Source organism: Phoenix dactylifera, chromosome 12, assembly GCF_051530095.1.
Source record: "Phoenix dactylifera cultivar Ajwa chromosome 12, Ajwa_hap1_PhDact_Kaust_v1.1, whole genome shotgun sequence".
NCBI classification, from domain to species: Eukaryota; Viridiplantae; Streptophyta; class Magnoliopsida; order Arecales; family Arecaceae; genus Phoenix; species Phoenix dactylifera.
Genome location: NC_143201.1, coordinates 15,309,793 through 15,335,666, shown reverse-complemented (window position 1 = coordinate 15,335,666; position 25,874 = coordinate 15,309,793). Strand labels below are relative to the sequence as shown.

Below are 25,874 nucleotides of genomic sequence, written 5' to 3'. Positions count from 1 at the left end.
ATGACTAGCACCTTTTATGATCCTACAAAGGATCAACTACGAACCAAAGAAAGCAATCAGATAACAATGGGGCTTCAATAACCATATATTTTTTAGAGTCCAATGGACAATTAATTGCATTTAGTATGTATAGCTACAATTTCGCATACCAAGTTCGTCATATTGGTGCATACTGCCCTATATTGGCGTACCATACCGCACCAGTACCAAATCGAGACTCAGAACGCAGGGGGTGAGGTGCAGAGTCTCGATATGCCAAACCAACTCTCTTTCCATGCATACCAACACAATATCAGCATGTTACTAGTATAGGATCCGGTACCGAGATTGCAAACCTTGCTGCATACAATCTTCACATTATAATTTATAAAATATTAGAAAGTTTTCTCACCTCATTGGCAGCTAAACCTAGCATATTGTGTATATTTATTGTAACAATCCAAACACTTCTAAGAATTGTGTCTATGTATGTCTAAACTTGGAAGTATATCACTATATTGATGTACTATATTTTTATTAGCACCATATTAGATAAAAAAATTTGGAGACTAAGATATATGATTTTTTTTCTTATTGGACTTTTGAGGATCAGCAATACTTAGACTTGATAGAATATATGAGCTCTTAAAAATTGAGAAAAACCTTTGGATTTAAATGTTGCTATTCTAATCAAACCTTTAAATTGTAATTTTGTCTGTAAACTAAAAAATTAACTTCTTGTTTTTATGAAATTTGAATTTTTGAGTATTTTTATTGAACTCAATTTGGGAGTGGTTCCTCATTTGCATTTTCATATAAACGGAACATTTATGTAGATGTTCATGTAAATAAAATTTATCTTTAGTAGATAAGTTATTTGTCTATCTTTGGTAACCTCCCTACAAAGCCACAAAATTAATTAACCTACATTACATCACCGTAATGGCATAAATGGTGATGGTAGTAGTAGCGGTAGGTGCAACGATCCTCATTCTCTTTGTGTAGGCAAAGAAACCTAACATCAGGAGGTGCTAAACTTGAGCCGAAAACTCAAAGGATGAAGGGTATGTCGACACAACTGATTGTGGTGAGGTAGAAATTCCACTATGGCACATACGATTTAAGGTGTTAGAACAGACATACGGTAGTTAGAATAAGGACAGAGGTGGATCACTCTCTTCCGAGGCCAAAAACATCATCTTGACCAACTACTCCAAAGATACAGCTCTCACACGCTCCCTTGAAAACCCTAAGAATCCACCAAAAGGGAGGAGAGATAATAGACAGAAGTAAAGAATAATTTCCGCAAGAGAATTCTCACTAATAATAATTCAAGTATCTTAAGTATAATTACAAGAGGAGGCCCAATGGAGATATTTATAAGCAATATAAGAGGACTCTTTTCTTTTAACTTTCCAATGTAGGATTCCAAGTTCTATTGTAACCCAAAGAACCCTAACCTAATAACATCAAAAGTTCTCAAAAAGAAAGTTCACAAAAATCAAACTCCCCAAAACTAACTAACATCAAACTTTCCTAACATACAAAACTCATGTTGGGTTCCATGACCTGTGTGGCTAGAACGTGCATTCTAGATACTCTAGCATCAAAACCCCGGTGTTGATCACCAACCTACATCCTCAATCAGCTTCAACCAATGGATTGCATAAAGAAAGGAAGAACATCTCAGCAAATTGAAGCTAAGTAGCTGAAAATGATCAAGCAGGAGCTCGCCATGGGCTCCCAGGGAAAATGGGGGCAATCCTTGGTCCTCATCAAGTCCATTGGCTAGGCCCAATCCAAGGTCCAAAAGGACAACATCTCTGTTCATGAGATCAAGACCTTCAAGTGTTGGATTCCCCTTCTGCATCGTACGATTTATCAACCAGCTCTAGACAAGATCGATAGTCACAATAGCCCCAGTAGTCAAGGTATGTTGTACCGGTACCAGTAGGCGTATCGGTCGCCTACCAAACCGGTTTGAACCTGTACCGGACCGGTTTGAACCTGTATCGAACCGGTCTGAATCTATACCAAACCGGCTAATGCACAACGCGCACAAAAAAACACGCGCGGATGCGTGCCTGCCATGTTAAATGCCACAGAGGGACATTAAATGCCGCTCTATGGCATTAAACGCGCCCGCGCGGGCGCGCTGCCCCGAGGGCGAGTACCGGTGCGAACCGGTCTGGTTCTTGTACCGCTCGATTCTGGCCTCTTTGGGGGCGGAACCGTTTTTCATGCTTGAACTGAACTGGTCCAGTACGGGCTGAACCGACCGGTACGGGCCAGTTCAGCATACCATGCCGGTAGTGCACTTCCTTGAACACGATAGAGCTAAGGGCATGCTCATTGGAGGAGCTACATTAGTATAGTCGGTACCGGCGAGGACTTCCAATAAGCATGTGGCAATACCATAGAAAATGTATTGTTTTTCTTTTTCTTTTTCCATGGATTTCCTTGCAGCCAAACATACCCTAGTTTAATGTTTTCCAAACCATTCTCATATGATTCAACAAATCTATAATTATTTTTATTTCATGCACTTACAATTTATTCACCAATTATCACTCAAACAAGAAACACTCATGGGCTCCAAATTAGTGATCAAGGTCGGCCGAACCAGACCGAGATCCATACCGGTCGGCGCCCAGTACGGGTCGGTATCTATTCGGACCCGTACAGAACGGTACGAATCCGGCATGCCAGTTTACGAACCATGCATGTCCGGTTTTTTTTGGAGTTTTTAAAAAAAAATTAATTGGTAATCACTCTTTTCGAACTTTTTCAATGAATTGAAGTCTAATTTGATTTTTTTATATTTTTTGATGTTTTTATAATCCCAATTTAACCTGTATGATACATCTTATTGCTTTAAAATGATACAAATCATAAAATAGACAACATAAAATATTCTCAAATCAAGTAGTAACGTAAAAATTAAAAAATAATATAATTAATTACATAAATTTAAAGTCCAACATACATATCGATATCTAAAATTGGGTCGAGTGGGGATGCTTCATAAATATCCAGATTATTAGCAGAGTCAAGAGGCACATCAACCTACCTCTTTAATCAAGCGGTATTGTAATCTTGTACGTTCATCCTTTAAGAAACGTGCATCGGATTATAAGCAATCTCGAATCTCTCGCTGAAGCTGTAGCTCTGAAAGGTGTCCTTTGGCTGAGCTTATCCGAATATGCCGGCAGCAAATTTCGATCTGTAAGATGCTCCGAGCTACGTAAAATAGTATCCACCAAAAGATGTCTCAAACGCACTGTATCCATATCCGTATGGGTCATAAGCTGTCTGTGGCTACGGGTAATAGGATCCAGTATACGACTCGAAACTTGATACATCTATGGATTCTACTCCACGTGCAAGGTTATCTGCAGTTGCATTGTGTCCTCCTAAATAACTTCAAAGAGTTCATCTCTTATATGTAATCGTATCCTCGCGGGCTTTAACAGATCGTGCACTGTGACCCCTATCCTGTATAGTATACGTAAACTGAAACTCATGGTACATCGAAGACCACCCTATGGCTTCATCTCATAAAAAATGGTCTTCTGTTCTTCTTTTTCTTTCTAGCCGGCAGATCCATGACCACCAAAACTATCATGGCTGCCTAGGCCACTGTGTGCATGATCCCGTCAAAATTTGAATGAATGGACACCAATTTTTTATGAATATTAGCTTGCATTTTTCTAAATACGTTTTTTATTTTACATTTTTTTATTTTTATTTATTTTCAAACAAACTATTTTTTAATCTGACAATATAGTTTTAATTTTTAAAAATTATATATAATCCAAAAATTAAAATTTTTTATGTCAACATGTAGATTGTCCATAGATGTACAACATATAAAAAATCAAGCTCAAATCAAAAAATTTGGCATGATCTTTCCTAATTTTGTAATTTTTGAGCCATTTTTTCAAGCCCAAAAAAAAATAAGATAAGGGAGAGAAAGCACATCTTATTTAGCATTGGATCTTTCTTCTAATAGCCTGAATCGGTGTTATTTTTGAAGTATTTGGAAAAAAAAACAGCTGAGAATTTTCAAAATTGTGCCTGATGCTTTAAAAAGCATCAGGTAGACTACTACAGTGTCAACCCGGTTTAGAACCGGGTTGACTCGGTGCAAACTGGCCAGTTCAGGTACTTACCAGCCGATTTCGGACGATAAGCGACCAGTTCCAAATAGTTCTATATAGGTTCCGGCCGATAAGAGGCCAAAACCGAATGTAACAGGCGAACCGACCCGGTTTCGCACCGGGTTGGTTTGGCAGTCCTTGTTGGTCATGATATCAATTGTTGGGGGTGGTAGCATTTTTTGCAGTTGTTTATTGTTCTTGCTTCTCAAGTGCTTTTTTACATGACTATATCAATAGATAGATTAAAAACCATACAGTTTTAAATTTTATTAATTTATTGTTCTAAATTAGCCATCCACAATCTTTCTGGATTATTGACTAATTGGAACAATTTTTATCCGAATTCCTTTTCACAACTCTTTTTTGTTTTTGCCTCTTCCATGCTTGTTTTTTACATGAATTTACATAGATATGATAAAACAAGCTTACATTTTTTGTTTTGTTAATTTATTTTTTTCCAAGATTAATCATCCAAAATATTTCCAAACTATGGGGGAGTTGCATAAATTCTTTTCCTAATCCAACCTTTTCCCTTGGCTGAATTGTTCTAGGACCTAGGGTGGAATGAGGCATGGTCAAACTCCATTAGGTCATATAATCTAGTTTGGCCGTTGCAAATATAGCATGAACCCCTGATAGACTGTACAATATTGCTGCAAAAGTAGGAAACCAAAATGCATCCTCTTGCCCTCCTAACCGCAAAAGAGATCTTGTGTTTGACAACCTATAAGATAATGCACACTTGCAAAGCACTACTATTTAATTGTAATGCAGTTAAAACACACCTCAAGATAAAATGCTTCCTCATTCAGAGAGAGGGAGTGGTGCAGTGAAAGTATTTCATCAATGTCAGGAGCATCAATTTATTCATTCTTTTCGCTAGAAAACAACTAAATACCTTCTATCCCTTTGACTTCAATACATGTAACTTTCTATCAATGCCTATCACTAAGGGACTAATAAGCATGATGAACCCAAAGAGAAAAGCCATCAACTTAGAACTGACAATTGTATAAAAGAGAATATATAAAGATCTCTTAGATCCATCGTATACACAACAAATGCAAAAATGGAGAGAGAGAGAGAAGGTGGTAAGGATTCTTAATCCCCCTTAAACACCACATCTCTTTGAAAAAGAATTAATCCAACCCATTTCTATGAACCTATTAACTATATACTAGTTAACCAGATGTTGCTAGTAATTTAGTAGACTTAAAAAAAATAATCACTAGTGCATGTTAAAATCATTTTAAATAATTTTAGAAAAAGTTTCATGATATTGTTCATGATTTTTCTAGTTTGGTTGACAGATGACTTTCCACGGATATAATATTCATTGCCCTTGCAGGACTTTGTGATAGTTAGGATCAAGAATCGTTGAACCAGTACCGGTCGGCGTACCGGTCGACGCTGGTACCAGTTCGGTACCGGTTCGGACCGGTACCGAACCGGCCACAACGCGCTCGCGCTTGCCGCGCGCGCACTCGGCTGTGTCATTTAATGCCACAACTACAATGTTGTGCCATTTAATGCCACTATAGCTACAGCTATAGTGTTGTGGCAGTAAAAGCCACAGCGCGCCGCGCGCTATGAAAACCAGACTGTGCCAGTTCGCACCGAATTCTGGCTGAACCGGACGGAACCGGTCCGTCCGATTCAGCCTTGTACCGGTCAGTTCCGGCCCCGTAGGAACTGGAACCATTTTTTGTGGCCGAACCGGACTAGTCGGCGTCGGTATCGGTTCAGTACGGGCTAAACCGGTCGGTATGGGCCGGTTCAGCATACCTTGCTTAGGATCATTATTGTTTTTTTTATCAACATAAAAAAGGAAGATAAGTGATAGAAATAAAATGTAATTTATTTTGAGATATGGCAAAAAAAGTTGACCCAATTATCGTGATTTTTTTATGGTATCTCTTTGCTCATCATGGTACACATCAAGGATGTGATTTTGTTGGGCCCGATAGGAAAATGCTGTTTCTATCCTTTTCCTAAATGATAAACTTGAGACTATGCTTCCTAGCAATTATTTTCAACCAATCTACACATTTCTTCAAAATGATCTTAGCTTTACGAGCATGATCAAAAGGCACTGCCACCTACTCATGAAATAATAGCCTTGATCGAAAGTCAACCTGGCAATTGACAAAGCAAATTGATCCAATAGACGCTCCTCTCATTTCAAACCAACTCTAGTTGCATTACTACATCATACCACCAAGACATAAGCTCACCAGTATTTATATCCTCCATCACTTTCATTTGAGAAACAAAAAGAACTCAAACCACCAAAAGGGGAAAGATGAATAATTAGATAATAAAATGAGTTACAATCATAGAAAGCAAAAAAATTTATCTTGAATAGGGAGAAACACGAACTTGGATGACCATAAATATTACAAGGTCCTTTCAACATGTTTAAAAAATATCCTTCCTAAATGGAAGGCAATACTAGCACAAGTTTGCTCTACCTTATTAAGTAGCCAATTCCTAGATAACTTTTCCAGAGCAAACTTTCGAATTTCAAAGCAACTCCACATATATTGATTAATGGGACAGTGTAAAACAAGGTGCCAAAAAGCCTTTACTCTATATCAGACTTATTTCACTCGAAACATGTCAATGTAGCCAAGATTCGCAATCTCAATATCGAAACTCTATCAGTATCATCTTGGTACAATGTTGTTATGCCCAGTATGCAGGTTGGTTTGGTGTATCGATACTCCATTTTCCCCTAGCATGTATCGGTTCAGTACCGGAATGGTATGATACGCCCAACATGCACCAATTCAAACTAGTATGGCATACAATGAATGTAGCACAAACTACAACTATATAAACTGAAACAAATTCTAACTAGCCTAACTAAGTATCAGAGTAGCAGGTAAGTTTTGTCCAATTTTAGTCCCTAGAACAGCCAGCCATAGGCTTAGTTAGTAGCTTAAGGTTAGGTAAGTCCAAAGCTTTAGAATATATTAATCTTTTTTTTTATTTTCAGATCTAGATCTAGGGATCATTTTAGCTAATTTTATATGTTTGAGGGTGTCATGATGAGATCCAACTTTTGGATTCAATAGATCGCCAAACAAGCTCCTTTCAAGCAAGTTGTATTGGCCTAAAACCAAGGCTTTAAATCCTAGGACATTGGTGCGTCCTCCTATCCCGAGTGTTAGGATGGGACAAGTCAAGAAATAGGTTAGGATAGGATAGGACATTCACTGTCCTGAGTGTAGGTGCACTAGGCATCCTATTCCACGAAAAAATCGAGATGCCTCCATCCCACTATACTTAAAACCTTGCTTGAAATAGATAAAAGTGGGTGAGGTACATGGCTTTTCTTCTTTTCATGAAGCATTAGGAATAGTTTGTGAAATAAATGCTTCAAAATAAGTTGGAGGTGGTGTGATTAGTTTTGAAGGACTTTAAAAACTTTTTTCTTTTTATTCTTTTTTTTCTTTTTATTCTTCACCACTATCTTCCCCCTCTTGTTTTCTATGTTGATCAAATTCAATGGAAGATTGCACATCCACCCCAAACAGATCACTGCTACTTGCTCCTTACACATTTTCAATATAAATCTGAAATTTGAATTTAGTTTTCAGAAATTTTAAGATCTGAAATCAATTTGGGATTGTATAAAATTGCAGAACAGATATCCATTACCTTTTATGCATTGGTTTGGTATAGAAGGATGGCTCAACTATATGGCAAAACTGACCAAAGACATGCAAAGACAACACGGCAAGAGGCTTCAATGAGAAAAATAAAGTAATAGGTAAATGAATGCCATTGTTTATTGTATTGATGCCATTATGCCATGTTGCATAAGATCCTGCATGATGAGGTACAAGAATTTACAATAGAAAATGCATATTTTGAAGATATAGTGAAAGAAGTTTTGATCTTTGAAAAATATCAAGATTAAAAATTTCAAAATTATCTAGTTGTCCAAAATCTCACGATCATACATCACCAAGAATAGAATATTCAATCCGTAATTGGAGTACCAAGCACTAGATCCAGTCCTGTATGAGCCATTATAACTCGGATGAACATCTGGAGAATTTGATCATAGAATAAAATCTCAAAATTACTTCAAGTAGATTATCAAAATTTGATTGCCTGATGATCCAATCCCTGCCAGCTTTGAAAATCCAAGGATGCTTGACATCCGTCAAGTGATCAAAAGTTTCAAGATTGATAAATGAGAAGCATCAAGACAACAATCTAATGTCCAACCATGAGGAAATTGATTGTGGGACTTGAACACCAATTTATGAAGGTCCATCAATCCGACAAACACCTTGACATCCTGAAAAATGTTGGAATTTTCTTGGGTAAAGGAACAGATGACTCAATCGATTTCTATATCGATCATGATATATGTAATAACTCGGGACAAAGATAGCATCTAATGAAGGTGTAGCAATGGGTCGGACCAGGTTAGGTTCAGGTCTGGTCAAGTAAGGACAGCAACAAACAAAATCTTGAGCCATACATGACCCGACCGTTGAGACCCCTCGATCCATACCCACACGCACAAGTCATTTCAAGTCATCCATCAGACACTAACCTAATATATTTTACTAGATTAAATACCTAATAAAGCTAATCTAACCTATCAAAATCCAATCCTTACAACCCTTACCAGCTAATTTCCATAATGATTTAACTAATTTGTATACAAAGAATTCTTACTCCAAGTTCATGACTCAAACAACATAAATTGTTTCGACTCAAATACAATCTCTACCCTCATGACCCAAGTTTTGTCACAACTCTGACCCATACCTAACCCATTGAATGACCCAGTTAGAACATTTCCTAAGTACGAAAATTTTGAGCAGAATCCAGCCCAAATAGGGTCAAGTCAAGTCAAATTCATCACCCCTAAGCTGATTTATGACAATGCCTGAACCCCCTATGATTGCTTCCACTTGAAGAGACTTACTTGCGCCATAAGTACTAGACTTTGAAAAGGAATGGGGAGGCGGAGATATTTCATACTTGAATGGTAATCATAGAAAGATAAGAAAACCCTGCTGTGAGACACGGGCTGAAGTCGGCAGCCCCTGCCGACTTCAGTCCCGTTCTCTTTTTGGAAGGCCGGAACAGAGGATCGCGATTTGCGATCCTCTCCGGCTCTTCCGGGGATGATCGGGGCGGGGATGTCGCTAGTCCCGCGGCACCCCCCCCTCCAGCTCATCCGCGGCCGAGAGCCATCACGAGGGGGGTGATAAAAACCCCCCAAATCCTCCTCCCTAGGGCAAACCGAGCCCTCTTCCTCCTTCTCTTTCCTCCTTCCCTCCTCCTCCTCTCCGATCGGTGTGTCTTCCCGACCGAGCGCCGCCCGGATCCCCTCCGCGAGCTTCCCCTGCTCCGAGATCCAACCCCTCGGCTTCAAACATCGCCGCCGTCGCTTGACGCCGGACCGAGCCTCCCTCGGCCGGAATTTGCCACCTCCGTCGACCGCCGGTAAGCCCTCCTCCGTCGAGATCCTCCTCTCCTCTGTTTCAGCCCAAGCAGCTGAGATCATCATTTCGGTTGCTTCTCCTCCCCGTCGGTCCCTGCAACGCCGCCGGCCGCCATGGCGGCTGGCTGGCAGTCGATCGAGGGGTGGCCCCCGGCCACCCAAGCCGGCCACCTCCGCCGGCCACCTCCCTCTCTCCTCCGTCTCTTCTTCTCCCCCTGTTCGTGGGGGGGAGTTTGGGGAAGGAGGAGGCCCATCACGGGCCAAACTGGGCCGTTGGGCCCAGTCCATTGCAGGCCCAACTTGGGCCCAGTCCAGTCCGGTTGGGCCCAGTTGGGCAATACCCCCATGGGCCCAACTTGGATCCAGATCAAACCCGAGAATCCGAACCCGAACCCGAACCCGAACCCAAACCTGAACCTGAACCTGAACTGGAACCCGAACCCGAAACCCGGGATCCGAAACCCAAACCCATTTGACCAATAAACAGATTTTTTGCAGTTAAGCCCTTGGCAGTATGCTATTTCAGAAATAGGGACTCCTGTAATTTGTATTTGATCCCTATAGGAAAGATTTATTACATAAAGGCCCCCAACTATATTTATTTAGTCCCCTCACTCAAGTTTTATTATAGAATAGTACCCTGTAATTAAGTATTAGTCCCTGCAATAAATCTTATTGTATAAATGAACAAATTAGAAGCCAACCTTGGGGGCCCTATTTAGCCGAGTCTATGCGGGCCCATTGGGCCGAGTCCGATATGGGCCCTATCAGGCCGTGCCCATTATGGGCCAACTTTGGGCTCTGTTGGGCCATGTCCAATAGTATTATTTTTGAATTTTGCTTAGTCTGAAATTAACAAGAAATTAATTAAACTTTAACAGGTGAACCTGATCCGTCTACCTGAAGTAGGAATCAAGCGAGAAGAGGTAAGTAACTTAATACTTCGAGTGTGATTTCTAAATTATTTGATAAATAGATTAAATTCTGAAATATGTTTTGTATTTAGTAAAATGGGTTTGGCATGTTAAATTTCTGAAAATTATGCTTTGAAATCCGTAAACTATGACTGGAAAATTTATGAAATCTGTTTTTATATATATGTATTCTCAGCATGGCTATGATCTGTTCTGTTCTGTTCTGGCCCCGCCAATGGGGATTATACGTTGGCCCTGTCGACTTGTAATCTGTGAGGAACCGGTTTCGACACCGTACCACCGGTGATTAGAATAGTGGTATTTGGACACCGTACCACCGGTGCTTAATAATAGTGGTGTTTGGCACCTTGTGCAACCCATGCCACTGGGTTACGTGGCCGCAGCCTATTATGTTGAGATTCTGGTATAAGAGTTTTTGGAAAAATGATAATAAGTTTTGAAAACAACAAAACGATGTTATTTATGATTTATTCCAGACATTATCCTGTATTTTGATCTGATATGCTCTGACCCCACTCTGGGGTATTTTGTTGCTTACTGGGCTAGTGTAGCTCATTATTCTATTTTCTCCATTTTTCAGATCCAGAGGCTTGATCTCACGGGATTGAGGAGTGCGTTAGATTTTCCGACGATTCCTTCAGTTATTGGTCCTTTAGTTAGATTGATTAAAGTATTTGACTTACGTAAGCATATGTTATTTGAAATTTTGTAAGACTGCTTTTGAATAAATTTAAATAATTATGTCAGTTTTGAACATCTGTATTTGCTTTGATATGATCCGATGCCTTGCACGCCTGTGCGGCCCGCCGTGCGGGCGTGCGGCGTCTGCCGCGCCTCGGGCTCGGGGCGTGACAGATTTGGTGGTATCAGAGCTCAGGTTTCAGATTCCTAGGGATTGTGTTTGAAATAGTCGGATGGAGCTTAAGTTTTAGGATCTTTAGAATTCGTCGGAAAGTTTGAGAGATGGGCAGACATTAGGCCATTAGACGAAGGTATTTATTTGCTTTTGTTATTGATAAATTTATGTTATTTTACCAGAATTTTGAAATGCTAAAATGCAACCTAATTATGGCTGTAACCAAAGTGTGAATAAGTTATTCTGAGAGTTTTCTTGGCAGAGCAATTTGTATTTCAATGATTAATTAGATTTTGACTAAATTAAGTGAAGGAATATTAATCATGAGATATTATCGTGCAATGTAATTATTTTGGGAAGTTTAACTTGATATCAGGCACTGTGGATATTGCTTCTAGTTGAAGTTAATTATTTTGGTAGCAATTTAAGATTCATCTATAAAAAGATGTTTAAAGCTTGGACTAGAAAATATTCATTGAAATCTGTATGTGGATCATGCATGGAGCTCGTATATAGAAGGAAAATATACTTTGGGATGAGACTTAATAATTCTTATTTGGCTCTACTTGAGACTTAAAACAATTAAGATTGATATTTTGATGGAAAGTCAATTAGTAATCTTGAGAATATTGGTGGATTTAAATATTTTTTTGGGTTGGTCGAAAATAGGACTTGCTTGATTTAGAAAAGTTCTTGATGCTTGAAAGAAAATAAAAAATAAAAATAAAAATAAAAATCATTGAAAAGTATAGTATTTTTGATTTTGATCGATATGGATATCATTGTGTTATTAGTAAATTCTCTAAAGTCCAGTAGATTTACAAGATCCTGAAATGTTTGCAGTATTACAAATAAAAATATTTTACTTATTTGAGGAGTTGATCTCAATGTAAAATCATAGAGTTTATATCTTTGTGGAATTTCTTGTAAATCTTTGAACCAGATTATTAGATTCTTGTTAGTTAAATATTTATAAATCAAGGCTATGAGTTGATTATGGATTTTGTATCACCGTATGAGAAATGCAAGGGGGATTTCATGAGAGGCCAAAATAAGTTTAGCCTAAAAGAAAAGATTCGGGATGATTAAATAAGCTCCTGAGTAAGTTAATCGATCGAGAATCTTTTAATTATCGAAGCTTCGAATAAATATCAACTTGTATAATGGAATTGTTAAGGAAAACTAGAATTGGCTTAGTTCAAATTTGGATCTAGAATATGATTGCTTGATTATATGATGGTACAAATACGATAACTATCTCAAGGGTTAATCATGATCTAGTGTACTTGGGAAGCAAGGATAAAATTTTGTTTGGATATTAAAAAAAAAATAAAAAATTTGCTGATGATGTGGGATCAATAAGAAAGTTTGGAAAATATTGATCTGAGTTGTGCAGCAGAAATTTGATTAACTGAGTAAATTTAAACTGGTCAAAAATATTGACTGTGTTTTGGTAACATGTTATGATGAAAGACTATGTTATTCAATAATGAAAGATTTTGTTAATAAGGGAAGGTGAACACTATTGATTCTCAGGTCAATCCTGATATGATTATGTTATTTCTTGGATAGACTTTGCTATTTTTGGGTATGCTAAGAAAATAATAATAATAATGATAATTTGAACGTATCATGACTCGGGTTAGTTGATTGATGACCAAATATGGTCTAATTTGTTAAATATCTGAATAAACCATGCATTATTTGCTCTCATCTTATGATTTATAAGTTTAAGTTAAAGGCTTTGTGGCATATTGAATCATGGTATCAATACTTTGCCTTCTTAGACCTACTTTTGCGATTTGATACAAATCATTTTTGAGATAAATTGTTGCTATCTAATGATTATCAGTACATGTTCATTTTGTGAATCATATTCTTAGCAACATAATAATTTGACTCTAAGGTTAGTCATTATCCTTTGAGGGATCAGCACACTACCGGTTGCTTCTGTTTATGCTTATATACTATTTGATACTGGTGCTGCACATTCATTATGTCATCGATATTTGTGCGAAAACATGATCTACCTTGCATGCTGTTAGAGTATGATTTGCATGTTAACACCCCTGCTGGAAGTGGGATGATGGGTAATCAGGTCTGCAAGACTTGTCCGGTTCAGATAGTAGGTAAAGACTTGCCTGCTGATTTGATAGTTATAGATACGCATGACTTTGGCATAATTATCGGTATGGGCTACTTAGCATCACACTTTGCTACCATTAACTGTCATGAAAAGCGGATAAAATTTTAGATCCCTCGAGATACTGAATTCAGCTTCATCGGCAGTGGTGCATATACCTCCCCTCGAATTATTTCTGCTATGCAAATTAAGCGACTACTTAGAAAGGGGAGTATGGCATATATTGCCACAGTGGTTGACACTAGACAGTCAGATCAAAGATTTGAAGATATCCCAGTAGTAAATGAATACCCCGATGTCTTTCCGGAAGACCTCCCTAGCTTGCCACCAGATAGAGAAATTGATTTTGCAATTGACTTGATTCCTGGTACCACACCAATCTCTAAGACCCCCTATAGAATGGCTCCAGTTGAAATGAAAGAATTAAAGGAGCAGTTGCAGGATCTTCTTGATAAGGGTTTCATCAGACCTAGTATTTCACCTTGGGGAGCCCCAGTCTTATTTGTAAAGAAGAAGGATGGTAGTATGAGATTATGTATTGATTATCGAGAGATAAATAAAGTAACAATAAAGAACAAGTATCCTCTACCAAGAATTGATGACTTATTTGATCAGTTAAAGGGGTGATGCGATTTGGAATACGTGGAAAACTCAGTCCACGCTATGTGGGCCCCTTTTGAGATTCTGGAAAGAGTAGGAGCTGTGGCATACAAATTGACACTCCCACCTTCACTGTCTGGAGTCCACAACGTTTTTCATGTTTCTATGATAAGAAAGTATATTCCAGATATGAGCCATGTGGTAGAAGTGGCTCCTTTGCAGCTTAGAGAAGATTTGACATATCCTAAGCAGCCTGTACGTGTGGTTGATAGAAAAGAGCAAGTATTGAGGAGGCACATGATTCCTTATGTTAAGATCCAGTGGAGCAATCACTCAGAACGTGAAGCCACGTGGGAGCTGGAGGACAAGATGAAGGAAAAATATCCGGACCTTTTTGCAAGCTAAGGTATGTTAAATTTCGAGGACGAAATTTTTCTAAGGGGGAGAGAATGTGAGACACGGGCTGAAGTCGGCAGCCCCTGCCGACTTCAGTCCCGTTCTCTTTTTGGAAGGCCGGAACAGAGGATCGCGATTTGCGATCCTCTCCGGCTCTTCCGGGGATGATCGGGGCGGGGATGTCGCTAGTCCCGCGGCACCCCCCCTCCAGCTCATCCGCGGCCGAACCGCGGCCGCGGATCTCGCTCGGCCGCCGCGATCTTCGCGGCGGAGAGCCATCACGAGGGGGGTGATAAAAACCCCCCAAATCCTCCTCCCTAGGGCAAACCGAGCCCTCTTCCTCCTCTTTCCTCCTTCCCTCCTCCTCCTCTCCGATCGGTGTGTCTTCCCGACCGAGCGCCGCCCGGATCCCCTCCGCGAGCTTCCCCTGCTCCGAGATCCAACCCCTCGGCTTCAAACATCGCCGCCGTCGCTTGACGCCGGACCGAGCCTCCCTCGGCCGGAATTTGCCACCTTCGTTGACCGCCGGTAAGCCCTCCTCCGTCGAGATCCTCCTCTCCTCTGTTTCAGCCCAAGCAGCTGAGATCATCATTTCGGTTGCTTCTCCTCCCCGTCGGTCCCTGCAACGCCGCCGGCCGCCATGGCGGCTGGCTGGCAGTCGATCGAGGGGTGGCCCCCGGCCACCCAAGCCGGCCACCTCCGCCGGCCACCTCCCTCTCTCCTCCGTCTCTTCTTCTCCCCCTGTTCGTGGGGGGGAGTTTGGGGAAGGAGGAGGCCCATCACGGGCCAAACTGGGCCATTGGGCCCAGTCCATTGCAGGCCCAACTTGGGCCCAGTCCAGTCCGGTTGGGCCCAGTTGGGCAATACCCCCATGGGCCCAACTTGGATCCAGATCAAACCCGAGAATCCGAACCCGAACCCGAACCCGAACCCAAACCTGAACCTGAACCTGAACTGGAACCCGAACCCGAAACCCGGGATCCGAAACCCAAACCCATTTGACCAATAAACAGATTTTTTGCAGTTAAGCCCTTGGCAGTATGCTATTTCAGAAATAGGGACTCCTGTAATTTGTATTTGATCCCTATAGGAAAGATTTATTACATAAAGGCCCCCAACTATATTTATTTAGTCCCCTCACTCAAGTTTTATTATAGAATAGTACCCTGTAATTAAGTATTAGTCCCTGCAATAAATCTTATTGTATAAATGAACAAATTAGAAGCCAACCTTGGGGGCCCTATTTAGCCGAGTCTATGCGGGCCCATTGGGCCGAGTCCGATATGGGCCCTATCAGGCCGTGCCCATTATGGGCCAACTTTGGGCTCTGTTGGGCCATGTCCAATAGTATTATTTTTGAATTTTGCTTAGTCTGAAATTAACAAGAAATTAATTAAACTTTAACAGGTGAACCTGATCCGTCTACCTGAAGTAGGAATCAAGCGAGAAGAGGTAAGTAACTTAATACTTCGAGTGTGATTTCTAAATTATTTGATAAATAGATTAAATTCTGAAATATGTTTTGTATTTAGTAAAATGGGTTTGGCATGTTAAATTTCTGAAAATTATGCTTTGAAATCCGTAAACTATGACTGGAAAATTTATGAAATCTGTTTTTATATATATGTATTCTCAGCATGGCTATGATCTGTTCTGTTCTGTTCTGGCCCCGCCAATGGGGATTATACGTTGGCCCTGTCGACTTGTAATCTGTGAGGAACCGGTTTCGACACCGTACCACCGGTGATTAGAATAGTGGTATTTGGACACCGTACCACCGGTGCTTAATAATAGTGGTGTTTGGCACCTTGTGCAACCCATGCCACTGGGTTACGTGGCCGCAGCCTATTATGTTGAGATTCTGGTATAAGAGTTTTTGGAAAAATGATAATAAGTTTTGAAAACAACAAAACGATGTTATTTATGATTTATTCCAGACATTATCCTGTATTTTGATCTGATATGCTCTGACCCCACTCTGGGGTATTTTGTTGCTTACTGGGCTAGTGTAGCTCATTATTCTATTTTCTCCATTTTTCAGATCCAGAGGCTTGATCTCACGGGATTGAGGAGTGCGTTAGATTTTCCGACGATTCCTTCAGTTATTGGTCCTTTAGTTAGATTGATTAAAGTATTTGACTTACGTAAGCATATGTTATTTGAAATTTTGTAAGACTGCTTTTGAATAAATTTAAATAATTATGTCAGTTTTGAACATCTGTATTTGCTTTGATATGATCCGATGCCTTGCACGCCTGTGCGGCCCGCCGTGCGGGCGTGCGGCGTCTGCCGCGCCTCGGGCTCGGGGCGTGACACCTGCTACCGGAAAGCGCCTATTAAAGAAGAGGCAGACATGACGGACAATCTAAATTACTGCCCTTACCACAGACGTCTAGGTCACACTCTTGAGATCTGCTACACTTTGAAGTCGTGGGTCCAGAACAAAATCAATCAGGGGAACATTGTCCTTGCTCCAAATTTCTGTGCTATTGGCTTTCAACCGGATTGCGACTCCTTCGCTTGGAAGACCTACTGAACTCCTACTGGCTGAATGTCATTCCTACTGTCACTAACGGACTAAAAGCATTACTTCTTAGCTGGCTTATGGGTGTAGTAAGAGAGAGACAGCGGCTCGAAGCATTAAGAGGAAATAGAAAGATTCATATGAAGAGGTCCTCAACCCTATCAATCGGAATCCAATCACAGCTACACAGAACTACTCCCAGACTGGTATGGTGGTCTAAACCTCTGCTTGGTAAGCTGAAGCTGAACACAGATGGTTGCTGTAGAGGCAACCCAGGGCTTGCTGCTGGAGGCGGGATTGTAAGGGATGGCGTTGGCAACTTCATCCTTGCTTCTATAATGTTGGTAGTTTATCCTGTTTGTTTCACCTCTAATACCGTTTTGGAATCAGTAAGAGTTTGCATCACTGTTTCCTCAGGAAGCTTAGCAGTATACAGCGATTTCATCTCATGACGCAGTTTAGCAACAACAATTTGCTTCTCATATCGATGAATTAGAAGAGATGTCAACCGACAACCGTATCTGGAAACAACGATTAGTGGATATTGGTACTGTCACTGCACAGCAAGCAAAGGATTGGGGATTCAGTGGTGTAATGTTAAGAGGTCGTGCGACATGAAGACATTGATAGCAATATGGGGGAAGTTCCCATCAGGCAACAACAGTTAAGCATGCCCCTACAAAAGCAAGCATATGGTGTCAATGAAGATTTTGTGTGTAGCCTTGGAGACGACGTACTCGGGGCTAGGGTGAGTCATCACGGGGGACCACCCCATGGATAGCATATCAAGCCATGTTTGATTGATGGTACGGGGTGCATCGTACCATATCAGTTCGGTATTGATACTCGGTACAGGTAGCGTACTAACACTCGATATGCCGAAAAGATTCCATACCGTACCAATACAATGCTAGTGTGGCACCGATACGGAGTCCGGTACCGAGATGGCAAACCTTGGTTGGTAGCTTCATGTTGGAAAAGTCCTCATGTTAAGAATTAAATATTGATTTTTTTTTAATTTCCAGGTTTAATTACATCCATAACTTTTCAAATCCATAATTTAAGTCCAAGCATCATTTTACCATGATTATATGAGTTTAGGGCATGTCTAAATGAAATGCACCTTCTGAATGTTCTAGATGCATTGAATTTTCATTTTGGCTGCTTTGAAAGCACTAAATCTGATCAAGCTATGAATGTCTTTTATTTCTAGTCACAAGCTCCATGCAAGGAAAGGACCATCTTGGCTAAATCAGTAGTCCAGATTTAGTCTAGGTCACTTATGTACTATAAAGGATACAGAGCATAGTATGTCGTACCGGTCCGGCCGGGGACCAGTACCGGATCAGCGTAAAATCCGGTACCGGTAGTTTATCGTTGGAGAACCGGTATGGAGCCGGTACGGACCGGTATGGAACCGGTATAGGACCGATACGTACCGGTCCGGGCCACCACCGGCACACCGACTGGTACCGGTACGACGGACCTTGATACAGAGTAATCAAGAGTCCGAACGAAATGTTTCAACCAAGGAGGCCTTGCAACCAGATAAAGAAACAGAGAGAGAGAGAAGATACCATTACTGTAATAACCCCAAATTTTTTTTTATATAAAGAAGGATAGAATAGTCCTTAAAAATTGATATAAGGGGTAAAATTGGAAGGAATCAAAAGATAATGGCATAATTGTAGATGCGTTGAAGTGGCAAGGGCAAAACGGGAATTTTGGTGTTTGATGTGACTTAATTAGGGGGTTTGGTGGCTGAGGCGGTGGATTTGAAACAGAGAAGGGAGGGGTCTCAGGCGGAGGAAAAGAAAAGAAAGAAAAGAAGAAGAAGAGAAGGAAAAGAGAGAAGAAGAAGGAGAAAGAAGAAAAGGGAAGTGTCGGTCTCTTTTCCATCGGTGCAAGGACCCAATCCTCCGAAGAGAAAGAGGTAAATACCCATCCCTACCTAGTCTTCTAATGAAATTAGGCTATACAAAGGGTGGATTTAGTCTAGAGAGGTTAGATAGAAGTGTTAGAAGTGGTTAAAGGAGAGAAAATCGGATTTCGATAAGTTTTTCCGAGGCTGCGGAAAAACTGTGTCGAAGTCCCAACTTCAGTGAATTATTTCGGAGGTCAATCGACCTCCGATGGTGATGCATGTTACCATTCTGGAAACCCCTATAAGTGTAGAATATTAGGTATAAATTTCATAAAGTTTGGAGTTTGGAAAGTGGATCAAAACCGGGATGAAGTAACCCGCTGTCAGTCCGGTTTACTGTTCATCCGAGATGAAGAAGGTGAGAAAAATGATGGGAGTCGCCTCGAAACGCGCCGGAGTCGACTCGAGGTCAACTGAAGTCGATTCGGGACAGATTGGGGTCGACTCGAGCTAGGCGGGGTCGACTCGAGAGGTGCCGGAGTCGACTCGAGCCTCAGCGGAGACGGCTCGGGAGTCAGAAAAATTTTAGAAAGAAAAAGGATTCAATTTTTTATCGCACCTTGCCCCAACAGCAATGGCCCAAGGTGTGAGTGAAATGCTCGTGCATCAAAATACACATAAATAGCAAGTTAATTAATAGAAAAAGGAAAATTTAGTGAGGAGGGAGTTGAGTCAATTAAAGTTTTCTATGTTTATAATTGATACATAGATTATGAGTCCTTGATACAAGACTGAATGTATAATTAATGCATGTCACAGTTGGGCAAGAAGCTAGGGAACAAGAGGAAGAAGTCCCCCACTACCTACTGTAGATTTTTGGAGGTGTATCAGGACCGTGCCGGATTGGCAGGTGAGTGGGAGTCATGTACTTAACACCATTAGCATTCTTAATTTATTTTCATAAATGTCGCCAATTGTGAATTGATTCCACTTGTGCATATTGATTGATATTGTAGTAGATTCCTCTATAATCTTGTTTCTCCATGCTTGATTATTTTGTACATGCATTTGAGGGAACATTGAGAGGAATTACAAGGGGTAAAAGAGTAGTCAAATTGGTTCCGAATTATGAAATGACCTCTTTTGTAAATTGATTTCATTTCCTCTATTTTAAAGACTTGTAGAGCCTTTTCAGTGGTATATTGAGTTGCATTGCACTCCCTTGACCCCTCACTCTCAACCCTGATGTTAGTTTATGAGTGGTAGTCTTGATTATACTCCTTTTTAGTAAAATATTGGGAGGGTACATTATGGCATTTATGCATGGCTTGGCAGTATCTACAGGACACCTATAGTCGATAGGGTTAGACATCGGCCTGTGTGCAATAGTAGCCTTCTGGGTGGGCGAGCCCAGTTCCTTCCTAGGAGGGACACGGCCCTAGGCGTGGGATCGGCCGGTCCTGCGACTTATATATGGCTTGCCGTCGGGCAAAATAAGACCCCACGAGGTGCCGTTTAGTATACAGATGTGAGATGTTTCTATGGATTTCTGTTCTGGATACTGGCCAGTATTTACATTATCAATATGGTGTCTTATCCTGCATATGCATATGACAGTAGGGAGTTGTTGTGGTTCGCCTGAATGTAAGACCCACCTCCCGACAGCTGTCTAGTGATGACTTCGCATATTAACACCCCGATTTGCATATTTCAGTGCTATAATCTATTGAGCATATTCAGGATGTATCATTCATGTTTATTTGACTATTCTATATATACTCCCGATGAGTTGATTATGATTGTGGTGATACTGTGATGATTTACTCCATATTTCTTATGTTGAGTTGTGTGCACCCTGTTATTGATGACTACTCATATGCTCTTGAGATTTCACCTCGAGCCATGATTATATCTTGTCTCATGTGCATAGTACTCTCTACTCCACTCACTGAGTATTCATATACTCACTCCCCAGTTTGGTATTTTTGATTGCAGGGCAGGTATTGTATAGAGAGGAGCAGGATTAGTGGTTGCCTACTATCTGTGCCGCTCCATAGCATAGTATAGTGTAGAGTAGAGGTTTATATATTTTGATGTATTATAAACCCTCAGTGTGTATGGTGTACAGTTATAGGAATAGATCCTGTTGTGGATATGGGTCTGACCATGAATGAAATGGGAACCAAATTTTTTATGCAGATGGGGTGTGCCTGTGATAATGTATTGATTTATATTGTCCAAGTTTATTTTGTGACAGAATTATGTGATTGCTGCTCTGACAGGTAGATTGTGGTATGTGTGGATATTTCCTGACAGGTTAAAAATAGAACAAAGTGGTCATTTTGTGCATATATCATGCCAAAATTTTCTGAGATTTATGATGATTGATAGGTAGTAGAGTTCTACGCGGTGGCTGGTGGCCTTATGCCTACCCGCACCCTAGGACCGTCGCGGCGGCCCGCCGAATCAGGGCGGGGGTCGTGACAATTACGGTCTTGCCATGAGCAATAAGTCTCTACCGAAGGGCAGAGATAGGCTTATGATGCCATAAATTAAAGTACTGTCCAATTGTGATCCTTAGTCCATAGTCCATACCTATTCTTTTGGTCCAGTTTGACGATCCTAGTCCATCATATCATCAGGTCTGAAGCCATTGAAATTCCCCTCTCTAAAAGCTCAAACTTCTTAAATTCCGGAGGCAAACCATTTTGCTATCTCTATTTTACTTCAAAGGACACCTTTTTATAAATTAATGAGTTTGGTGAGATGGTGTATGTAGCAATGTTCTGGCAACAACCAAATATCATGCTGCTGCTACTTCCTAAAAGAGAAAAGCAGCCTCCTGGAAATAATATTGGCTATAAGAGGAATTTCCTTTGCTAGAAAAAGAAGAAAAAAAAACATGCTTTCAATTTTGTCTTGCACAATCAACCCAAGGTGGAGATCCATAGGTGATGGGATGAACTAACTTGTTGGCACATAAACCAAGGAAATCTTAGATTTGCACTGGATGTCCTCCTAGATACATTACTAAGCACATCACCAGAAGAGAATTGTAACAACTCTTAGGTCCATATGTCTAATCAAGTAATTGGTTCATGCCGAATCTTCAACCAAATAACCAAATACGAAGTTTATTTATCACATGTTAAAACAACCATTAGTATTATGACGCATAGAATAAAATGTGCGTTAGTATTACATTAGAGATGCAGCGATTGCAATTCAAAACACCTAAGCAACTTGACAAGTGGATAAAACTTATTCATTTCTAAGGACCGTACTAACCTATTACAAAAGGTTCTCTGTGGCCATTCTCTGTTGCTGAAGTTGTTGGCAGCTCCTTTTCAGAATTTACCGTCTCCAACTCATCCAGGTGAAGTCCTGAAAAATGAACTTCAGCTGATGTTTCTAGCAGTTCGTCTACTGATTTGGAACCCATGTAGATAGGCTGGATCCCAAGAACAACAAATAAGAGGATACAGCATAGTTAGAATATTTAATAAAAGTGATTACAGAAAAATTTTATGGTAACAGAACGGTATCATTAACATTATATTAGCTTGATCAACATAACTGATGCTGAAATAACTGATAAAGTGTCAACGAGATAATTTATAGCGATCAGTATAAGAAATATTGTGAGATAAGCCTAGGGCACCATTAAGATGGCAACATATACCATAAAGTCAATACCTACATACTAAAGATATTAAAATGAATACCGTGAACTTCTCGATTTGAGACTTTAACAGAATAGATTTGAAGTTTGTGTTTGTATTGCAGATCTAAGATCCTATTGACTTCTGAGAGAAAAAAGAGAGAGGAATAAGGAAGAGAAAAAGAACACTGCTGTTCAAATTACTTATTCGGTTTCCCTAGAATTTAGTTAGCATTCAAAACCTATAGAAATGGATTTCATCAATTCATCTTATAGATTCTTTCTAGAATCTTTAGTTGCCATCACATATATTTGTTGCTTCATCGGAATGTATTTTAATTCATTGTCAGTCAGATTAGTTTCTTCAAATGCATTTTATTTTTTTCTGCTCATCCTTGACCCTCTTTAGAACCAACGTACAAAGTTTCTTCAAAACCATACTCATGAAAACCAGTGAGAAGCTCTACTCCAATACCATGCATTTGAATCTAATCCTCCATTTCCACAAACTACACTACTCCTTAAGTTTCAGCAGAACACCAATTGAACATAAGTTCTGCTTCAGCTCGCAAGTGGTTGTTTGGTAAACTCCAAATGGCATGCAAACGCGCACAGAAGCATCCTCGTTAACAAGGAAATGGAGGATTGGTGAAAATTGAACAGCCCTCGAGATTAACAGTGTCATATTAATCCCCAAGGCGGAAATATCAAAGAACATTTAGACTTCTTTTCCCTTGCCTACAAAGAACGTGCGAAGTTAAGACCAGAACCCAACAGCTTTCAATTTTAAATTTAGAAACACAAAAAAAGGAGCAACTCCTTTTTTTTCTCTGGTTGAACACAGGGTACAGATAGCAAGAGAAGCAGAAATAAACATTACCAATTACAGCTCCTCTAAGAGGTGCAGTGCCTCTTTCCTTGCCCTGCAAAAGATCAAATGACACCAATATTCAATAAAAAATGCCACGGAAAAGCATTTGGCTTGAAAACTCGACACCAAACGCATCTATTAGGTAGGATACGCAATGCACAGACCTAGATCAAATTCCTAGATTAAAACCGCAAAACCCCAACGCTAACCCAAGCCGATCCAAAAAAAAAAAAAAAATTAGATACCTCGAAGATGTCAGATTTAAAACAATGCGCGGGATCTAAGGATAACTAATCCATACCTACCGATCAAGATCCTCTCCGGCTTCGGCGCCGGCGAAGTTCGGATCCAGCCAGATGGATGCGAAATGAGAGCTGCGGACGTACCGACGACCGTCGCCACCTCCGGCTCTGGCGATCTCAGCGGTGCGGTGGGCGGGCGGGCGGATCCCACGACGATCGAGAGCGAATTCCTAGAAAAGGAAACGCGCGACAGCGCTCACGAGGTCGGGGAGGACGATGGTTTCATTGGAGGCGAGATGGCGACGGGCGAGGAGAGAGATGGAGGGAAACAGAGTCTGATGAGAGCGAGCCTCGAACACCTTGCATGCGCTCGAGCAGCGGGGGGCATTATTTGTAGAAAGAGCGGGTCCGGTGTCAGGGCTCCTCTGAAGGACTTCTTGCAATAGTGTCACGTGTCTGCCAGCTTGCACCTCGCGGAAATGAACGATCCGCCGTGTAAATTAGGTGTCCCGGATCGTACGATCGGACAGCTGGCGCCCATCGGGATCGGTTGGAGAGTACTCTCACAAGAGTAATTGCACCGGAGCTGTCGGATTCCCGAAAATGGGAGTTCAGGGATCTCATGGCGATTCACAACGGGACGCTGAAAGCAAGACGGTAAAGACCGATTCTGCGAGGTCTTAAATTAAGGATAAATTATTCCCTTCACTGCATGTATCACAGCTCTACGTGCCACCAATCACAACCTCTTATTTTTTTGAGCAATTCATCAAACAAGCATCTCAATGCATCATTGTCGGAATGATATAGAGAATATTTTTTCTAAATAAGAAATAGCCCTTAGAAGGATATAAGTGGATAGAATAATACCTACCTGCATCCAATTTTTTATCCAAATTTATTCAAATATCCATAAAAATTAGAATATTCGACTAATATATGCATTCTTATCAATATCCGTCAAATAAAAATGAATATGAATATAAATAGACAATTATTCTATCCATTTCTTAATATTTGATTCTCTTAATAATCTTATTTAATTTTATATGCTACTCATAAGTTTTTTAAAAAAAATAAACGGACTTGCTGGCAAGTTATTAACTTAATTTACTTTCTATTTAGTAAAATTTAATTATCTAATTCATATCTATATTTTTTACTATTTTATTTATATTCATATCTATTTAAAATATAAAATATGAACATAAAATTTTGCATCCGATCGTTGTATAATCTGATTTCAGCCCTAATGATCTTTGAAATAGATATGGGCGATTGGGAAGGGAATCCCGCATAGAAAGTTTTATGCGGACACGTTTCTCGGGGTTATCTCAATGATTGTGGTGGACTGGGGCCCGCACTACCAGATATTGGCTTTTTTCCGATCGACGCTCCGAGGCTTAACGTTGTACCAAACATAGCTCTTACACGTGGTTGGTGTGGTAGGCCCCAAGCATTTACTAAGTCCTAACAAGAAAAATGTTGATTTCCAGGTGTCGCAAAGGATCGGGGTTTCTAATTGCACCAATTACTACACGCCACATGGCATGGAGGAATCTGGTGCTGGCCAAGTCTCCATCGATACAGGAGACGGGAAGCTGATATCAGCTGGATTCGGAATGTCCTGTTTGGTGACGCACATAGGATTCCATGGTTGGAATGGGTCCCACAGATATGGCGGCTGAGACGTCGCAACGGTCTCCGAGGGATATCTAAAGGAGCCAATGGGCCTAGAAAGGCCCGAGGAGTCTACCTAACGAGCGGCGGCGATGGGGGGCTTGGGTTGGTTTCGTAGATTTAAAGGCAACGTTCTTCTTCTTCTTCTTTTGGATACAAGTAGGAGGCATCGCCTGAAAGTTAACAAATGTCAACTGCCGTCAAAATACAGCTAAAGATCAAAAAGTACTTGATGGTTCCATCCCTCCCCAGCTGCGCACTTATCTTCTCCATGGATGCGGGCGGCTTAAACAAGCTTCTTTTGTTGGAGTATTAATTTAAAAAGTAAACAATTTTAAAAAATAAATATACTAGTGTTATCTCTTAAAATATGGTTTAAAAACTTTTCACCTCTCATCTTTTTCTTTAGGCAAAGAATTGCGACTTTTTTGAATGTTGGTTCTGATTTACATAAGGATGCAATGTTTCAAAAAATAAATGTGACTTTTCT

At 40.5% G+C, this 25,874-nt stretch overlaps 1 protein-coding gene across 8 annotated transcripts in view; it reads right to left on the bottom strand.

The window, feature by feature from the left end:
- LOC103717463 (uridine kinase-like protein 4) overlaps nt 1-24,391 on the bottom strand; it is a 56,373-nt gene extending 31,982 nt beyond the window's left edge. For 2 of the 8 annotated variants that reach the window (XM_026808600.4, XM_088708558.2), the window contains exons 1-3: nt 23,768-24,391; nt 23,472-23,514; nt 22,219-22,314 (exon numbers count right to left, since the gene is read on the bottom strand). Coding sequence is in view for 2 of the 8 variants with exons in the window: in XM_088708555.2 (XP_088564681.1) it covers nt 22,219-22,372 (154 nt within the window). In the remaining 6 variants the exon portion in view is untranslated. Of the gene's footprint in view, nt 1-22,218; nt 22,382-23,471; nt 23,515-23,763 lie in introns of those variants that run through there. The other 6 variants (XM_026808599.4, XM_088708559.2, XM_088708555.2 and 3 more) reach the window with 5 other exon arrangements.
- Nucleotides 24,392-25,874: the final 1,483 nt, after the last annotated feature.